This window comes from Rhinopithecus roxellana, chromosome 9 (assembly GCF_007565055.1).
Source record: "Rhinopithecus roxellana isolate Shanxi Qingling chromosome 9, ASM756505v1, whole genome shotgun sequence".
Classification (NCBI taxonomy): Eukaryota; Metazoa; Chordata; class Mammalia; order Primates; family Cercopithecidae; genus Rhinopithecus; species Rhinopithecus roxellana.
In genome coordinates, this window is record NC_044557.1 from 86267001 (window position 1) to 86286759 (window position 19759).

At 45.8% G+C, this 19759-nt stretch overlaps 1 protein-coding gene across 3 annotated transcripts in view; it reads left to right on the forward strand.

Annotated features, from left to right (window-relative positions):
- Positions 1-19759, forward strand: part of TRAPPC9 (trafficking protein particle complex 9) — a 735254-nt gene that overhangs the window by 472716 nt on the left and 242779 nt on the right. For all 3 annotated transcript variants that reach the window (XM_030937644.1, XM_030937642.1, XM_030937643.1), the window contains one exon: positions 11450-11560. In XM_030937644.1, the coding sequence (XP_030793504.1) occupies positions 11450-11560 (111 nt within the window). The remainder of the gene's footprint in view (positions 1-11449; positions 11561-19759) is intronic.

A 19759-nucleotide genomic window follows, 5' to 3' on the forward strand; every position in this document is an offset into this window, starting at 1 on the left:
TCGTCTCTTCTGTGTAGGATGCATCGTCTCCTCTGTGTAGGATGCATCGTCTCCTCTGTGTAGGATGCATCGTCTCCTGTGTGTAGGATGCATCGTCTCTTCTGTGTAGGATGCATTGTTTCCTCCGTGTAGGATGCATCGTCTCCTCTGTGTAGGATGCATCGTCTCCTCTGTGTAGGATGCATCGTCTCCCGTGTGTAGGATGCATCGTCTCTTCTGTGTAGGATGCATCGTCTCCTCTGTGTAGGATGCATCGTCTCCTCTGTGTAGGATGCATCGTCTCCCGTGTGTAGGATGCATCGTCTCTTCTGTGTAGGATGCATCGTCTCCTGTGTGTAGGATGCATCGTCTCCTCTGTGTAGGATGCATCGTCTCCTGTGTGTAGGATGCATCGTCTCCTCTGTGTAGGATGCATCGTCTCCTGTGTGTAGGATGCATCGTCTCTTCTGTGTAGGATGCATCGTCTCCTGTGTGTAGGATGCATCGTCTCTTCTGTGTAGGATGCATCGTCTCCTGTGTGTAGGATGCATCGTCTCTTCTGTGTAGGATGCATCGTCTCCTCTGTGTAGGATGCATCGTCTCCTCTGTGTAGGATGCATCGTCTCCCGTGTGTAGGATGCATCGTCTCTTCTGTGTAGGATGCATCGTCTCCTCTGTGTAGGATGCATCGTCTCCTCTGTGTAGGATGCATCGTCTCCCGTGTGTAGGATGCATCGTCTCTTCTGTGTAGGATGCATCGTCTCCTGTGTGTAGGATGCATCGTCTCCTCTGTGTAGGATGCATCGTCTCCCGTGTGTAGGATGCATCGTCTCCTCTGTGTAGGATGCATCGTCTCCCGTGTGTAGGATGCATCGTCTCCTCTGTGTAGGATGCATCGTCTCCTGTGTGTAGGATGCATCGTCTCTTCTGTGTAGGATGCATCGTCTCCTCTGTGTAGGATGCATCGTCTCCTCTGTGTAGGATGCATCGTCTCCTGTGTGTAGGATGCATCGTCTCCTCTGTGTAGGATGCATCGTCTCCCGTGTGTAGGATGCATCGTCTCCTCTGTGTAGGATGCATCGTCTCCTCTGTGTAGGATGCATTGTCTCCTCTGTGTAGGATGCATCGTCTCCCGTGTGTAGGATGCATCGTCTCCTCTGTGTAGGATGCATCGTCTCCTGTGTGTAGGATGCATCGTCTCTTCTGTGTAGGATGCATCGTCTCCTCTGTGTAGGATGCATCGTCTCCTCTGTGTAGGATGCATCGTCTCCCGTGTGTAGGATGCATCGTCTCCTCTGTGTAGGATGCATCGTCTCCCGTGTGTAGGATGCATCGTCTCCTCTGTGTAGGATGCATCGTCTCCCGTGTGTAGGATGCATCGTCTCCTGTGTGTAGGATGCATCGTCTCCTGTGTGTAGGATGCATCGTCTCCTCTGTGTAGGATGCATCGTCTCCTGTGTGTAGGATGCATCGTCTCCTCTGTGTAGGATGCATCGTCTCCTGTGTGTAGGATGCATCGTCTCTTCTGTGTAGGATGCATCGTCTCCTGTGTGTAGGATGCATCGTCTCTTCTGTGTAGGATGAATCGTCTCCTGTGTGTAGGATGCATCGTCTCCTCTGTGTAGGATGCATCGTCTCCTGTGTGTAGGATGCATCGTCTCCTCTGTGTAGGATGCATCGTCTCCCGTGTGTAGGATGCATCGTCTCCTCTGTGTAGGATGCATCGTCTCCTGTGTGTAGGATGCATCGTCTCCTCTGTGTAGGATGCATCGTCTCCCGTGTGTAGGATGCATCGTCTCCTCTGTGTAGGATGCATCGTCTCCTGTGTGTAGGATGCATCGTCTCCTCTGTGTAGGATGCATCGTCTCCCGTGTGTAGGATGCATCGTCTCCTCTGTGTAGGATGCATCGTCTCCTGTGTGTAGGATGCATCGTCTCCTCTGTGTAGGATGCATCGTCTCCTGTGTGTAGGATGCATCGTCTCCTCTGTGTAGGATGCATCGTCTCCTGTGTGTAGGATGCATCGTCTCCTCTGTGTAGGATGCATCGTCTCCTGTGTGTAGGATGCATCGTCTCCTCTGTGTAGGATGCATCGTCTCCCGTGTGTAGGATGCATCGTCTCCTCTGTGTAGGATGCATCGTCTCCTGTGTGTAGGATGCATCGTCTCTTCTGTGTAGGATGAATCGTCTCCTCTGTGTAGGATGCCTTGTCTCCTCTGTGTAGGATGCCTTGTCTCTGTGTAGGATGCGTTATCTCCCCTGTGTAGACTGCATTGTCTCTTCTGTGTAGGATGCGTTGTTCCCCTGTGCAGGATGCATTATTTGCTCTGGCAGCTTTCCAGGTGGCATCTGTTCTTTAGCTTTCTGCAGTTTGATTATGTTTCTAGGCAAGGATTAAAAAAAAATAGGTTTTGGGCCTGGTATGGTGGCTCACACCCGTAATCCCAGCACTTTGGGAGGCAGAGGCAGTTGGATCACCTGAGGTCAGCCATTGAAGAGCAGCCTGGCCAACGTGGCAAAAACCCGTCTCTACTAAAAATACCATAAAAAACATTTAGCCGGGTGTGGTGACATGTGTCTGTAATCCCAGCTACTCAGGAGGCTGAGGCAGGAGAATTGCTTGAAACCAGAGGCAGAGCTTGCAGTGAGCCGAGATCACGCCGTTGCACTCCAACCTGGGCGAAAGAGCGAGACTCTGTCTCAAAAGCAAACAAACAAACAAAATAACAACAGCCACAAAAGCAAAAATCTTTTTGGGTTCTGAGTCTGTTTATGTCGTTTGCCAAATTTTTGGGGGGTGCGGCCATTATTTATGTAAAAATGGCATGTTACTTTCTTCTTTTGTAAAAATGGCATGTTACTTTCTTCTTTTGTAAAAATGGCATGTTACTTTCTTCTTTTGTAAAAATGGCATGTTACTTTCTTCTTTGCTTCTTAGTCTCCTGTGACGTGATTTTTAGAGGTTTTGTTGTCCCTTAAGAGTGTTTTTTTTTTTTTCCTGTTTTTTTTCCCTGTTGTTTCCATTGGATGATTTGTTTTGTTTTTTTTTTTTTTTTTTTTTTTTTTTTTTTTTTGAGACGGAGTCTCGCTGTGCCGCCCAGGCTGGAGTGCAGTGGCCGGATCTCAGCTCACTGCAAGCTCCGCCTCCCGGGTTCACGCCATTCTCCTGCCTCAGCCTCCCGAGTGGCTGGGACTACAGGCGCCCGCCACCTCGCCCGGCTAGTTTTTTGTATTTTTTAGTAGAGACGGGGTTTCACCGTGTTAGCCAGGATGGTCTCGATCTCCTGACCTCGTGATCCGCCCGTCTCGGCGTCCCAAAGTGCTGGGGTTACAGGCTTGAGCCACCGCGCCCGGCCGGATGATTTGTTAATCTGTCTTCATATTGACTTGTTTAATTCCTTAGTGGTCCCAAAAACACATTGTGTGATTTTCATTTTACAGTTGTTAGAGTCCCCTCCCTGACCCGTGGTCTTGGAATGTGATTGTTGGTAATATTGCATGTACACTTGGGTAGTGAATATCCTGCTGCTTGTGGGTGGAATGTTCTCTCAGTATTAGTGAGGTCTGGGTGGTCAGTGGTAATTTTGTTTATCTTATACTCTTTCTGATTTTATGTGTACTTGTTCTCTCAGGTACTAAGATAATTCACCATCTGGTAAATTTTTCTTTTTTTCTTTTCTTTCTTTCTTTCTTTCTTTCTTTCTTTCTTTCTTTCTTTCTTTCTTTCTTTCTTTCTTTCTTTCTTTCTTTCTTTCTTTCTTTTTTTTTTTTTTGCTTAAGTTTTTCTGGTTCTTTTTTACATCTTCTTTTTTTTTGCTGAGCTTTTCCATCTTTTCACTTGTTTCAAGTGTGGTCACTTCTTGGAATGCATTTAAAGTCTCTTTCTAATAAAATAGTCATCTTGAAGTTATTGTCTGTTATTTGCTTTTTCCTCGTGACTTGATATTTTTCCTTATTCTTTCTGTGTTGAGTTATTTTAGATCGTATTCTGGACATCTTGACTGTAATATTGGGAGCCATTGGGGTTTTGTTTGAATACTGAGGAAAGTGTTGGTACTTTTTTTTTTTTTTTTTTTTTTTTTTTTAAACAGAGTACCTTTTGCAGGCTGTGCTGCAGTTCCGGTTTCAAAGCGTTTGTGGTGCTCCATGGATCAGCCTCATGTGAGTTCCCGTCAGCATTCTTGCCTGGGGAACGGTTATCAAAGCCCATGGTTTGCTCTTGAGGATCTGATTCTCTCAAGCTCAGCTCCCTGGCGAGCTTAGGAGGTCACGCATGGCTTTATTTGCTCTCTGAATCATTCTCCTTTCTGAAATATTCCCAAGGTACTGCGGACTCCTATCCCTACGTGCCTGCTACAAAGCCAGGATGAGAGCCGCCCCTCTGTGTGTCTACATGGAGGACTGACTGTCCAGAGGCACAGAGAAGGAAATCAGAGTGATGCAAACTGGCCCCATGGTTTTGGGACCTCAGCTCTTTGGGTCAGTGAGGTGGTTTGTATCAGGGAGGTGTGTGGCCTGTCCCGCCAAGACTGCTCTGGTGTCATTATCTCCTGTGGTTTGCTTTGAGGCTGGGCTGGGAGAAAAGGCAAGAAAAAAAGGAAAAGACTCAAGGATTTTTCTACTTTCTGTGGCGTTCATAGTGCCTTTTCCCATTTGTTGGGCCAGGAAGAGAGGCTGCCCTTGGAGCTCTGTCTGGCTATACCCAGGGCATGCCTCTGGACTCCATGCTGCCTTTCAGTTGAGGCCAGGTGGTACCGGAGAGAGATGCAGCTCACTGCCAGTTCAGAATAACTTGTTTCTGGCTCCTACTGTGATCCACCTTCTAACATTTATTTTTTGAGTCTTCATCTTCAGCTCAGTGCATTCCATCTATGATTTATAGTTGCATTCAGTGGGAGAGACAGGGTAGATTGTGCTTACTCCATCTTTTCCAGAATTGGAACTCACCTTTTTTTTTTTTTTTTTTAACACAAACCAACTCATGTCACTCATCTGCTTAAAACTCTCAAAATAGCTTCCCATTATGCTTGGAATGAAATATGAGTATTTCCCCATGACCTTTCCTCTGTTTTTACTCCTACACCCCTCTCTGCTTGTTCTGTTCCTTGATCACACTGTGCCTTACGATTTTTGCATTAACTGCTCATTCTCTCTGGAAAGCTATCCTCCAAGACCATCACATGATTGCTTTCTTGTCGTTGGATTCCTAACTGAAACATCATTTCTTCAGAGAGGCTCTTGTTTGCCATCAAATCTGAAGTCATTTTAAAACATCTTTGTTAATGTTGTCAAGAGATTCACTTAAATTTTTTTTTTTTTTTTTTTTTTTGAGACGGAGTCTCGCTCTGCCGCCCAGCCTGGAGTGCAGTGGCCGGATCTCAGCTCACTGCAAGCTCCGCCTCCTGGGTCTACGCCATTCTCCTGCCTCAGCCTCCCGAGTAGCTGGGACTACAGGCGCCCGCCACGTCGCCCGGCTAGTTTTTTGTATTTTTTAGTAGAGACGGGGTTTCACCGTGTTAGCCAGGATGGTCTCGATCTCCTGACCTCGTGATCCGCCCGTCTCAGCCTCCCAAAGTGCTGGGATTACAGGCTTCAGCCACCGCGCCCGGCCTCACTTAATTTTTAAAAAATATTTGTGTCATACATGTCTTCTGCCCTGCCTCATATAGTAGCCCACTTTTAAACTAGCTATTGTCATGGCAACCAAATTTATGCAGGTGTCACCTGACAGCACCTTATCTTAGCGGTGCTGAGCGTCTCTTGCTTTCTGGAATATTCTAACTGCCTTCTCCGAGGCTGTAGGTTTGGGTGGCCATGGGTCGTGTCTCTGCACAATGCTTGGATGAAGTGTGAGAGAATTGACCCCTCTGGGAGAAAGCTTGACTAGTGAGGGAAAGACTTGGGAGAGCAATTATTTCCTCTTCTGTGCCTCAGGCACATAGTGTCAAGCACAGTCCCCTCGGCTCCACAGAAGGACGATGATTGAGCCCCAGCTGCCTACAAGGCCGCCAGCTCAGTGGCGTATAGCAACGTGCCCTCTGTCGTTGCCTTTTCCTCTGCTGCGCCACTCTGCCCACTCTACCTGCTTCCTGGCATCCCTTCCCTAAGCACTAGCTCTGTGCAAACCCTTTTTCTCAGGCTTTGCTTTCTGGGGGGATTCCAGGCTAACACAGTATTCTAAGTGACTTTAAAAGTTACTTTTTATAAGACATTTCAAGTAAAAGAAACATAAATAAAGGTCTAGGAGGTATCAATTTATCTACCATACAGACTCATCCATTTTTAATATTTCACTATATTTGCTTTTATGTTTTTAATTTAAAGAAATAAAAATATGCTGTTAAAGCTCTGTATATTCTTCCACACTGTGTCTCTTGTTCTCTTAGCATGAATGACCACTCTTAAATTTGATGTTTATAGACAATATCAAGTATTTTAAAACATATTTTAAAAATTTGATGTACATATATTGTATGATATCTTCTGCAACTTATTTACCCAGCAGTTTTAACTTGAACTTTGTAGTGGGGCATATAGTTCTTTTAAATTCATTGTCACCTCTGCATAGGTTTCCATCATATAACTCGACCATTGCATGTCTGCACCTACTCCCCAGTTGATGTGCACTTAGTTAAAAGCAGTTCTTTACTTTTATAAACAATGTTACATTGAACACTTTCGAATGTGCCCTTTTGCCAAACTCTGTGTTGATCCAAGATAGGCAGCTACAAATGGAATTGTTAGGTCAAACTTTTTCTCTCTGAAGGAGTTGTACCAATTTGTATCCCTACCAGCAGTGACAAGAATTCCCTTATTTCCTATTGATCTATAGCTTGACCAACACTTGGTACTGGGACATTTTAAAAATATTTCCAATAAGTTGGGTGAGAAACAATACTTTTGGGTTTATTTCCATTTCTCTAACTACTAGTTGGATTGAACTTCTGTTCTTGTTTATTGGTCATTGGGTTTCCCCTACTTTAAATTGTTGGTTCTTGTCCTTTGCTTGATTTTCTGTTGGATCATTTCTTTCTTATTGATTTATAGGAGTTCTCTATAAATTAAGAATTCTAATCCTTAGTCAATTTAATGTGTTGCAAATGCCTGTGAAAATATATTTGCAACACATTAAAAATGAAGCTTGTCTTTGCTTTGATTTTTGATGTTTTTCATTGTACCAAAATTCTTAATATTAATGCAGCCAAACATTTTATTCTTTTCCCTTATATTTTATATGTATTGTAACTCGTTTGAGAAATCTTTCTTTTTTCCAAGGTCATGAACTGTTCATCTTTATTTTTTCTAAAGATTTTTAAATATTGTTTTTGTATATTTAGCTATTCATTCTGTTTGGAATTCATTTTTATATATGATGTGAGGTAGGGATCTAATTTTCTGTCTACCTTTTTAATCATTTTTCCCAGCACTATTTGATGAATCTTGTCCTAATTAATCAACACCACTAATACAATCATCTCTCCAGTTTCCTTATATTCATGGGTCTGCTTTGTGGCTATCTTTTCTTTCACTAATGTATTTCTCTGTCACTGCCCCAAGTGCCACTGTCTTCATGATTACAGCTTTATAACAATTCCTGACATCTAGTAGGCCAGATTCCTTCCAGAAACCTCCCACATCATTGTTTTAACAAAACTCTGCTGGGATTTTTCTTATTGAGTTGCACTGAGTTTATAGAAATTTGGAAAGAGATAACTTCTTTAAAAATATTAAGTCTTTCCATCTTTGAACATAACGTGGGTTGAGCATCCCAAAACTTGAAATGCTCCAAAATTCAAAACTTTTTGAGCACTGACATGATGCTCGAAGGAAATGTTCATTGGAGTGTTTTGCATCTCAGATTTTTGGATTTGGGATGCTCACTTCATGAGTATAATTCAAGTATTCAAAAATCTAAAAAAACCAAAATTTGAAACACATCTGTTCCACACATTTCAGATAAGGGATACTCAGCCCGTACATCTCTACACTTATTTTTCTTCGTTAATATTGTTCCATGAATTTATAATTTTTTTACGTAAATATCATGCGTATATTTTGTTAGATTTATTTCTACCTGCGTTGTGGACTGTGTTGCCATTATAAATGTATTTTCTCAGAAAGTTTGTATTGTAATTGTTTTTAGTTGATGTCTAGGACTGGTATTGATTGTGTATCTTAATCTTTTATTCAACAATCTTTTTCAACTTTTTTTTATAATTTTATAAAAAATGACAGCAAATTTTATTTTTTAAAACAACCTCGTCAGTCCTGCCCTTTTCCCTCACAAGAGTATAATAGCCACGAATGTAGGGATCTTGTCTTTCTCATTCAGTTCCTCAGGAGGTATTTGTTGGATGAAATAATTAATAAAATATCCAATTTGGGGCTGAGGAAAGAGTGTCCACTCACTGTTATCAAAGTGGTTTTATTAATACATAACTGCTCTCTCTGCTGAAAAAGGACTTCTTTTTTTCACCTGGCAGCCTGGTCTCCCACACTCAACCTGACTCCAGATTCCCAAAATAACTGGGCCCCTCCATGCTGCCGGGTCTTTGTTCCCTTGTCTCTTCTAAGCCAGGCAAATGTGTCTGTCCCCTTCAGAGACTCGCCCTGGTCTCAGCTCTTCCGGGAAGCTTTCTTGGATTTTCCCATACTTCAGATAGATGTGTCCAGAAAGTAAACAAACAAACCCAAAAAGCAAACAAGAATTAAGGTAAACCATATGCTCAGAGCATCAGCCTTAAAACCAAGCATCCAAAGCCATATGGAAAGGTACATAGAATAAATGACATTATGATGGCACAAACCGCCGCTGCAGTCTGGGAAAGGAAACTTATGAATAACAGATAGGAAGCCAAGCTCCCCCAATACATCATCATGTCAACAATTAGAAGGAATAGAAACACTAGATCCAGACGCCCCCACACTCAGACAGTGAGTCAGAAAGAAGAAGAGCAAGAGGACAGAAATGCATTGTGTTATCGATGCTGCTCATTCCTGTGCCGTTTCCTAAGCACTCTATTCTATGAGTGAAAACAAAATATATTTGAACCTTTTATTCCAGGCTTTTAAAAAATCACTTCAATTTTCCTCCTCTGATAAATGTTTTACGAGTTCCCTTTTCTGATGAAAGATTTTGCTGTGATTAAAGATTTCATGAAGTTATGACAACAGAGGAATAGATCTTCATTCTCGGAAGCTCATTTTTCTGTGAGCTGAGCGAAGAGGCCTCTTGTAGGCAGCTGTCAGAGCTAATGAATGTTTTCCAAGCGCCAAACCTCTGGGGAAGACAGCCCCACCCAGAAAACCCAGACTCAACTGATGGGAGCTGTCATCTCAAGGTGTGCAGCACCCTGTTGACGCTGTGCTACATGATATAAATGGTGACATGTGGCTGGGCGCCGTGGCTCACACCTGTAATCCCAACACTTTGGGAGGCCAAGGCGGGCAGATCACCTGAGGTTAGGAGTTTGAGACCAGCCTGGCCATCATGGTGAAACGCCGTCTCTACTAAAAATACAAAAATTACCAGGGCATGGTGGCGGGCACCTGTGATCCCAGTTACTCAGGAGGCTGAGGCAGGATAATTGCTTGAGCCCAGGAGGTGAAGGTTGCAGTGAGCCGAGATCGTGCCACCGCACTGCAGCCTGGGTGGCAAGAGTGAGACTCTGTCAAAAAAAAAAAAAGAGAAAAAGAAATGGTGACATGCTGCCACTTTCCCCCGAGAGCAGGTCACACGCCCATGTTCTGAAAAATTGATATTTCACAGATGCCCTGTGTCCTTTTGACAAAGTCATACTTGTGTGTGCATGCGTGCGCATGTGTGTGAGAGTGTGTATGTGTGTGCGTGAATTTCTGGGCCTGTCACTGCACCCCCTATGCCTCACTCCCCCTCTCTGGGACTTGCCGAGGACGTGTGTGGCTTTGGAATGAATAGAGGTCCACGTGCTATCGGGAAAAGCTAAGGGTTTTGAGCTCTGCATCCAGGGCCTCAGGCATCACAGCAGCAATGCCCGTCCTCTCCTGAGCCTCCGTCTCCAGCGCAGATGGGGCTCCATGGACTACCCCCAAGGCTGTTGTGATGAAGTCACAGGCGATTGTCCCTTTCCTTTGACCAGACTTTCCTTTAACAGCCAGCGAAGCCTTGCCTCCTACTTGGAGAAATACATTTGAGCATTCAAATGCCCTTTGGAAGGCCATGTTTTGAAGTCACACTAGGCTAATAATGACCCAGAGCACAGATCTTTTTCTCTTAGTTTTCTCCCCCCATGAAAACTGTTTACCCTGCTCTTCCAAGAAGAATGGCCTCTGTTCAGTTGCTGTCATCTCTGTCTGTCCTGTCGTGGGTGCAGCCGTCCACTGAGCTCAGCAGACATTTATTGATGACCTGTTATGTGCTGACTGTGATACTTGGTGTCTGAGATACCGTATGAGTTTTCAGCAAGTATTCAACTGTAACGTTAACCTATCAGATGATGACGGACACAGACGGCACGTGTGGGGCTGGATTTTTCCACTTTGCACATGGAGCTCACACGGCTAGAGGGAGGCTGGCAGTGCAGGGCTGCCACGACCACTCAAGGATGTGGCTCTCAAGCACCCCCGACCCTGCTCTGCCATCCACAGCCTGTGGTTTTTGTCCTTAGTGTCCGTGATGGTTACTGAGCTTCTGGGCATCCTGCTTGCTTCTCGGGAGGAAGGAAGGGGAATGAGGAAGGCGGAAGGGTAAAAGCCTTCTCCCAGGATATCGTGTTTGTATTTGGGAAGGAAAGTCTCTAGGGGCCTGTGCCTTACCGGCTAGAACTTCACCACAGGGACCAGTCCTTGCAAGGAACAATGGGAACTTGAGCATTTTACTTGTCACCTCTAGAGGAGAGGAAACAAAGGAATAGAGGCTTCAGAGGGTGGTGAATAACCCCCTAGTGTCTGCCCCAGTTCTAGAGGTGCCCGCATGGGAGAAGCTCACACTGGGTGTGCACACACACACAAGCAGGACACGCATCGCCATGCTTTGGGGCCCAGTGTGGAACCTGGTAACTGAGGATGCTGACTTGGACACAGCACCCTTGAATGGCACTGTATGCCTGCGTTTCTCCGCAAATGACCAGACTTTAGAGTCAGGGATGATCAGACTTTAGAGTCAGGTGTTCCAGTCGTTAGTATATGTCAAGGTGTGAAGAATTCAGGTTACCTTCCCAAGACCACTTGGTTGGTAAAAAGCATGGCTGGGCTGTGAGCACATGTCCCCAGGACCCCGGGCCCAAGGAGAACCCGATGCCGACACCCACTCCTTAGAGTTCACACTCGTGTTCAGAACCAGTCTCCGTAATCCTCTGAGCCCAGGAGCACTTGGCATTTCGATATACTTTGCCCCTCTTAAGTTGCGGGAAATCTTTGGAGAGGAGAAAAAGGAAAAGTCACTCCTCTTTGGCTGTCAGAAGATTCTGAACTTTCTTTTGTCTTTAACACAGTACCCGGCAGTGTCACCTGCTCCTGGACGTCTTCAACTCCACCGAGCATGAGCTGACCATCAGCACCAGGAGTAGCGAGGCGCTCATCCTGCATGCCGGCGAGTGTCAGCGGTAAGTGCCCCATGGCCCCTTGCGCCGCTGCAGGCCACCCTCTGCCTTCACCACCCTGCTTGGGAGGGTGTGGAGCTAATCCACTCTGGGTCCTGAGAGGACGGGCAGTTTGTCTCCCTTTCAGAGATATCGTAGTGGTTATTCAAGTTTGGTGGGAGAATCTGGAGTGGTTTTAAATTAGAGCTAAGGGCAAAGTAGGTAAAGCCGGGTGGCGTCTGAGGAAGTAACAACATGTGCTTTCGGAGCCCGCATTTGAGGACCCGGCAGCATCTGGGCATCTTCGCTGTTAAATTCTTAAGAAAGTAGTATCTGGGCGGGGTGTGGTGGCTCATGCCTGTAATCCTAGCACTTTGGGAGGCTGAGGCAGGCGGACTCCTGAGATCAGGAGTTTGAGACCAGCCTGGCCAACATGGTGAAACCCCATCTCTACTAAAAATACAAAAACTGCCCAGGTATGGTGGCACATGCCTGTAATCTCAGCCACTCGGGAGGCTGAGGCAGGAGACTCACTTGAACCCGGGAGGCGGAGGTTGCAGTGAGCCGAGATTGATCATACCACTGCACTCCAGCCTGGGCAACAGAGCGAGACTCCGTCTCAAAAAAAAAAAAGGTGGTATCTGGAAATATTTGGCATCAGTTTGGGAACTGCATGTCAGCATCAATAGGAATTCCTTTGAGGAATTAATGCTACAGAAAGACAGGCCAGGCTCAGACCTTCAGGAGGGGAGCACAGTCACTCAAACCCAGTCTCTGGAGGGCGAAGAGAGGTGGCGCTACCAAACGCTGGCCAGGGTCAGCCTCAGGAGACCCCGGCCCAGCAGAGGTGAGTGAAGGCTGATGTGGAAGTGAGAGCTGGTCAGGAGCGAAGCCAGGGCATGTCTGGAGGCTGGTGGAGCTCAGTGACTCCGGGGTGATGTGGTCCTTCCATGGTGGAGCCCCTCCATGGGCCCCTGACCCGCTCCCCACTCAGCCTCCCTCCATGCTAAGAAGCTGTGCCTCCGAGCCCAGCCTGGGTTCTAGGGACATCCACTTACAGATGGAATTGTAGATGGAATAATATTTTTATTTTTAATTGCTAAAGACTTCAAACATACAGAAAATAACTTTGAGCCTGGCATACCCACATCCTAGATTTTGCTTTTTTTTTTTTTTTTTGCCCCATATCTTTCTCTCTCTCTTTCTGCCTCTTTCATTTGTTTTAAGGAAATAAAATGTTTTTTTAAATGGCAACATTAACATTATCAATCAGTGGTGGAATATAAGTCCAAACCATGATGGGACAGCATGACACACTCATCAGGATGGTTAAAGACAGCACCAAATGTTGGTGAGGGTGTGAAGCAACTGGAACTCGCATGCCTTGTGGGTGGGGATAGAAAATAGTGCAGCTGCTTTGGAAAAAGGTCTGGGGCTATCCTATAAAATTAAACATACACTTACCCTTTGCCCAGCTATTTCAACCCTAGTTATTTATTTAAGGATAATATAAAACATGTGGTCACAAGAAGACCTATACAACAGTGTTCCTAGCCAGAAAACAGAGGCCAGGTGTCCATTACAGGAGAACGGACAAACAAATGGTGGTGTTTTCTTACAAACGGAACGTTACTCTGCAACAAAAATGAAGGAATTACTCATACACAGAACAGCACAGGCAACTCTCAGGAACAGGATGCTGGGTGAAAGGAGCCTTACCCAAAGCGCATATGCCATGTGATCCCATTGATGTGAAATGCTGTAGGTTGCTGCGAAAGTAATTGCGGCTTTTGCCATTATTTTTAATGGTGAAAACAGCCATTACTTTTACACCAACCTATAGAACAAGCAGAACCAGTTTATGATGGAAAAACTCAGAACATTGGTTCCCTCTGGAGAGATTGGATCAGGGTTTGATCGGGAAAGGGCATAAGGGTAATTTTCTGGTGACGGTCATGTTGTACATATCAATAGGGTTTTGGGTTACACACGTGTATTTATTTGTTAAAACTCAGCAAATAATCACTTGAGATTTGTACATTTCATGATGTATCAGCTTTATATCAGAAGAAAAAACTAAACCAGTGTTGAGCTCTGTGAATGATATGCACACTGGAGGGTTTGAGGTCAGGGCATGATATCTACAATAGTCTTTGAGTTCTATAAAATATCTGACAGATTAATAGATGGGCAGATGAATACATTAGGTGCTAACACAAATATAGTATGATGTTAACAGTAGCGTCTCTTAATGGGCATATGGGATATTCAGTGTAAATTTTTTTCACCTTATATTTGAAATTTTTTAGAAGAAAGTGTTGGGAAAAATAAAAGTAAAAATAGCTAAACTCTTCTCTTCTGCCCACCTCATCCCATCTTCTTTTCTCTTTCCTTCCTCTTCAGGGTAATTTATTTCTTAGAGGTGATAGTATCATTGCACATCCATGTTTTACTACTTTATTGTACATACATATATCTCCAACCAAACATTATTTTGAGAGTTTTTTTGTTTTCTTTTGTTTTTGATACGGAATCTCGCTGTGTCACCCAGGCGGGAGTGCAGTGGCACAATCTCGGCTCATTGCAACCTCCACTTCCTCGGTTCAATTGATTCTCCTGCCTCAGCCTCCTGAGTAGCTGGGATTACAGGCGCCCGCCACCACACCCAGCTAATTTTTGTATTTTTAGTAGAGATGGGGTTTCACTATGTTGATCAGGCTGGTCTTGAACTCCTGACCTTGTGATCTGCCTGCCTGGGCCTCCCAAAGTGCTGGAATTATAGGCAAGAGCCACTGGGCCTGGCCGAGAGTTTTTTTTTTTTAATGACATAAGTGGTTCCATATCATATATGTGCTTTTAAAACTTTAAAAATTAGCATTATTCTTTGGAGCTAAATATAAATCTGGTTCTTTCATTTGAGCTGCTATTAATATTTCATTGTGTAAATATGCCACTTTATTCATTTCCATGCTAATGCACTCACTGTGAGGTAGCTTCCAGGGTATTCATATTTAATGTGATTATTGTTAATGACAAGCATGAATGTCAAGCCAGGCCCTGCAGCCTTGTAGCAGGTCCTGCTTGGGCTGCTGGAAGCTAGAGATTCAATGACTTGGGGGGCATTTATGGCCTGCCTTTGAGAGGTGCCATAGAACCCTCCTTCCCAAGATCCGTTGGACAGGACTTGTCACTTGGGTGTGGGTATGCGCGTGGGGCCGGTGTACGCTTCTGTGTGTATGAGCTGTGAGGGCTGTGGCTGGATGCAGCGGCACCTCAGGTTCCTAAGGGTGAGGACAGGTGCCTTCAGGGAGCACCGATGCATCCCCTGGGGTCTACGCCTTTGGCAGTGCTGGGTCCAGTGCGGCTGCATAGAGAACTGTCGGCCCTCGGACTACTCTTTCTTGTCTAAATGCCTTGATGTAGTCCAAGATCCCAGAGAACATAAATCTGGTCTTCTTATGACACTAGTATAAAACACTTTAAAGAAATTATAAATTGCTAAGCTTGTCCTGTATAGTAAGCTTGACTCATTCTTGGCAATGCAAGGCTGATGACATTAACAATCCCAGCTGCAAATAATCACAATTTAGTCTTGTGCTTCAGGCTTTTTTGTTATTAAGTTTTTGCTTAAATTCTCGTTTCTGAATGCTTCTAACTCGCTTATTCTTTTATTTATTCATAAAATATTCATTCAATAAATATTGATACTTCAGGAATTTGCTGTGTGGTAAGCCCCGCATCAGGCTTTAGGCGTGCCAAGGAGAATAAATAAGGGCCCCTTCTCGCTGGGGAGTGGCAACGCACTGGGACAAGTATCTAACCCAGCCAGAGCAGCTGCCTTTTTCTGCCTGACAAGGGCATCTTGCTGTCCCGGGCCGGGTGGGAGCGGTGGGTGAACTAGAGGTCGTGAGGTTACATTTGTCTAGGGAGTCATCTTAGGTGCTCCCCCCGCTGTGCCCACTGCTGTAGACACCCATGAATCCCTGTGACTCTGCCCTGAGTGCCTGTTTGGGAGGCTTGAGCCCTGAGCCCTAGAATGCATGATTCCCTTTCCCTCCCCTTCCCAAACCTCTCTCAGTGCCTCACCAGCCTCCTGGGGGTCAGATGCACACTCAGCCTCCGTGGAGGGGTTGTGCGGAGCAGTGCAGGTGGAGGAAGGGAAATGGTCGTACCTTACTTCGCAACACCGGGCAGCACCTTACAGACCTCAGACCTGGTCCCTGTCCATCCGGGCTTTGTCTCTTGAGTACCCAGTTCCTTCCCAGAGTCCTGAGCTAAACCCCTCTCCTGGCTCTTCCCTTCCCCTACGAGGAGGCACCCTTGCCACCCCCCAGGCTGTGCTAAACCTAAAGAAGCTTCCTCTGCCTGTGTTTTGCCCTCTGGAGTGGGGAGGGCGTGGACTCTGCCTGGAGGTGCGGGCAGTAGTGGGGCTGAGACTCCAGCTTAATCTCTATCAGCGGGAGCGGCAAGCTGTGCTCTCACTGCTACCTGAGAGGGAGGCAGGTGCACAGAACTTTCCTCTGCGGATAGCACAGCCTCCTCTTAAAGAAAGAGCCAGATTCCTGGAATTTTTTTTTTTTTTGACACTGAAAAACATTTTATTAATAAAGAATATTGACATGAGTATACCAGTTTATATATAAAAATGTTTTTAAACTTGACAATCATTACACTAAAACAGATTTGAAAATCTTATTCACAGTTGTTATTGTTTACAGACCAATTAATTAATATTTCCTCTATTTATTCCTCCTCTCCCTCCCATTGCATGGCTCACACCTCTCTGTCTGTTAAACTGACGACCACGACACCTTGTCTCAATGTTGTCTGAAGTCTTACTTGTCTGAAAGGCTTTGGTTGACTACTACTTGTATCTACAGATGAGCTAGAAGGAGGATCCTGGCTGGTGGAGGGGAGATCTGGAATTAACATGGCTTTGATGCTGCCGTTTGCAGAACTGGCATTCAAAGGTGGCCTGCAATCTAAGAGAGAGACCAACCCCAGTTAGATAATTGTGGTGCCTGCTGCCTCTCCTCCCTCCTAGTAGGAAGGGGTGATCTCATCTCACCCAGTGCAAGAGCTATGGATAGAAATGTGTCCCTAACAGCACGAGGAGGAGCAACATGCTTCCTGGGGGAAGAGAGGATGGAAATAGTATTTACTGAGCACTTCCCATATGAAGTCACATTCAGTCCTCATAATATTCTCATGTGGGAACAGTGTCCTCATTTTATAGATAAGCAGACTGAGTGGCTGATCAAAGCCACTTTGTGGAAGCCCGTCTGTCTGACATCCAGGCTCTGCCCTGTTGCTGCACACACCAAGGGGGGATGATGCCGGAGCCAAGCTTGGGATGGTGTGAGAGAGGCCAGGGCAGGGACAAAATTCTGTTGATTTCCCACATTCTGCTCTGTGCAGCCTTTGGTAAGTTGGGTTCAGGATTGTAAAGTCCAGCTTCACCCAGCTGAAGAAAGGGTGAGGTGGAGAAGCAAACTGGGCCTTTGGTGTCCAGGGTGTTCATTTGTTAATTCACCAAGTATTTCCTATGTATCTCCCAGGTGCCAGGCCCTGCTGGGAGTGAAGTTGCTGAGTACGTGTGGTGCTGCTTGTGTTTTCACTACACTTATATTTAGGTGTGGAAGAAAAGCACACAAACAGGCAATTGTTATACAGTGTGAGGAGAATGCAAAGCACGTAGGAAGGCACCCAACCCAGACTGGGGGTCCAAGGAAGGTGGCTAGGTGGGCTTCCTGGAGGAGGTGATGAGAATATGGAAATGCTGAGCTGCTATAACAAAATACCGTAGACTGGATGGCTTATAAACAACCGAAAATTATTTCTCATGGTTCTGGAGACTGCAGGTTCAAGATCAAGGTGCTGGGCAGATTCTGTGGGTGATGAGGGCCCCTTTCCTGCTTCATAGATGGAGGCTTCTCACTGTGTCCTCACATGGTGGGAGGGCAAAGGGTTTTTCTTAAACCTCCTTTAGAAGAACACTGATCCTAATCAGGTGGACTCCATCTTCATGAGCTGATCGCCTCCCAGCCCTGCGCTTTAATGTAATCACCGCGGAGGGTAGGAGTTCAGCATGTAGCTTTTGTGGGGCATAAACATTCATTTACAGCACGATCTGACGAGGGAGCAGGAGGTGACCAGGGCCAGTGTGCCAGGGAGAGCAGTGCAGGCGGGGGAGCAGCATGGTGGAGGTGGGTGTGGTGGGGTGGTAAGCATGAAAGAGGTGTTCATAGACTGTGAATATTAGAGTTTTTAGAAATTAGCAGTGCTACTCTTATCATACTTCTTAGCGAGATCTTGTTAGTCTCATATTTTACAATGGAATATTGAAGCGATTGGATATAGAAAGTACTTTTCCACCTTCCTAATCTCTCCTTTAAAAGGTCCTTTGGAAATTAGTGACTCATCCCTGAGCTTGTGCGTTTCTGTGTCATGTGCGATGCATCAGTTCTGTAATTAAGGACCATTAGTTAACCTTGCGTTTGCCAGATGTGATTTGTGATGCTTGGTGCCTGGTGATTCTGTTTCCTGGGCCCCTGCCGTTAGTCATGACATTCAGAGCCCTGTTCCCAGTCGAGCAGCTCATCTGTATTGACTTGCATTTCTACCCTGGGGCAGTGTTGGAAAAGACGCCGCTTTCATAGGCAGTTCTACAGGGAGTGGGCTTGGCACTCATTTTTCCCTATGAGTAAAAGAGGTCGAGACCCACCAGGGGCATGCAGTCAGCTGGAACTGGAACTGGGCTGCTGCACACCATCCACCTGTTCTCCACTGCCCACCTTTCTGCGGGAGTTGCCCGCAGTTCCTTGAGCTGCGTCCCCAGAATCGGCTTTCCCTCCTCGTCCAGTTTTCACGCACAACCGGAAACAGTGGATGTCTCTCCTTAGTGAAACCACATGAGCTGTCCTAGGAAAATACAGTGTTGGCAGCCCAGCACATTTACTGGAAAATTAAGATATGATAATTATTGTGGGGTTTTTTTTGCTTAATTATCAAACCATTGAAATTAAATTTCATGACAACCCTCATGTATGCATAAACCTCTTTATAATATATGGTAATAGATGTTATCTCATTACATGCTTTGAGATGCCTGGCTCTGCTCCCCCTCCCTCGCTGCAGGGACACTGCATTTAGAGGGTGCTGCGGACCTGGCACCGAAGCACCCACACGCTGTGGCTGCTGGGGAGATTGACCACCGGGAGGATCTGAGCGGCCAGCTCTGGCTGTGTCTTGCTAGAGCGCGCATGTGGATCATGGCATGGCTTTGCTGCGAGAGGGGCAGGGAAGAGCTCCACAGGCAATGGCCAACCTGGGGGCTCCAGAACTTCTCCTCGAGGATGCTTTGAGGAGGTGGTTTCTGAACAACCCCATCTCCTGGGGGTTACGTGGGGGCTGCACATTCCTGTTTATCCCAGCCCAGAGCAGCCCCCAACTCAAGTATCTGGCTCCTCCTTTCGCCTGTCTCTAACTTTGTTTCTTGTTTAATTCCTTCAAACATTCCAAAGAACCTTGTGAATCATCAAAGTGATGCTTAATCGTGTGGAGCCCAGTCTTCTTGCAGGTTGTTATTGAAGCTTATTTATACTGTGTTGGCATTGCTCATCCCTCTGTGTTCCTTCTGCAGTCTGAGTTACAGATGAGTTTCTGTGTGGATTTTCTTTGTACTTTGTTTTCCAGTCTGAAAGGAAATGAAGAGAGTCCCTCAGAAATGTAATTTCTAGAAACAAGGAGAAAGCATCCTGATGTGCCCTCATCCCTTCAGCTGATGTGAGGAGATGGAGGCCCGAGGTCTGTTAGGGAGCCCGTGGCAGAGGCCTGCTGGAGCCCGGGCTCTGGAGCCCCTGGCCAGAGCTGTCTCTGCAACCCCCACTGGCTCCACTAATGAGCAGTTTTTACAGTTTTCCCGATACAAACCCAGATGGCTCTGGGATCAATAGGGGCCTCCCAGTGATTAATAGGCAGAGGGAAGGAACGTTCGCATTCAGCCTGGAGAAGCAATTTGATTCGAGAAATTCAATACTGGGGAAGATGCAGTAGTTTGCTGACTCAGATGACAAGAGAAATTCTTCTCTTTTTGTGAGAAAAGAAAAATAAGATGACTTGATTGGCTTTCCACACACCACGCGCCTCTTTGTTCCTCAGAAACCTTCCACAGGAGGTTTTCCTTCTGGGTCTTTATCTCTTTTGTCTGTGGGTGGCTTCTGT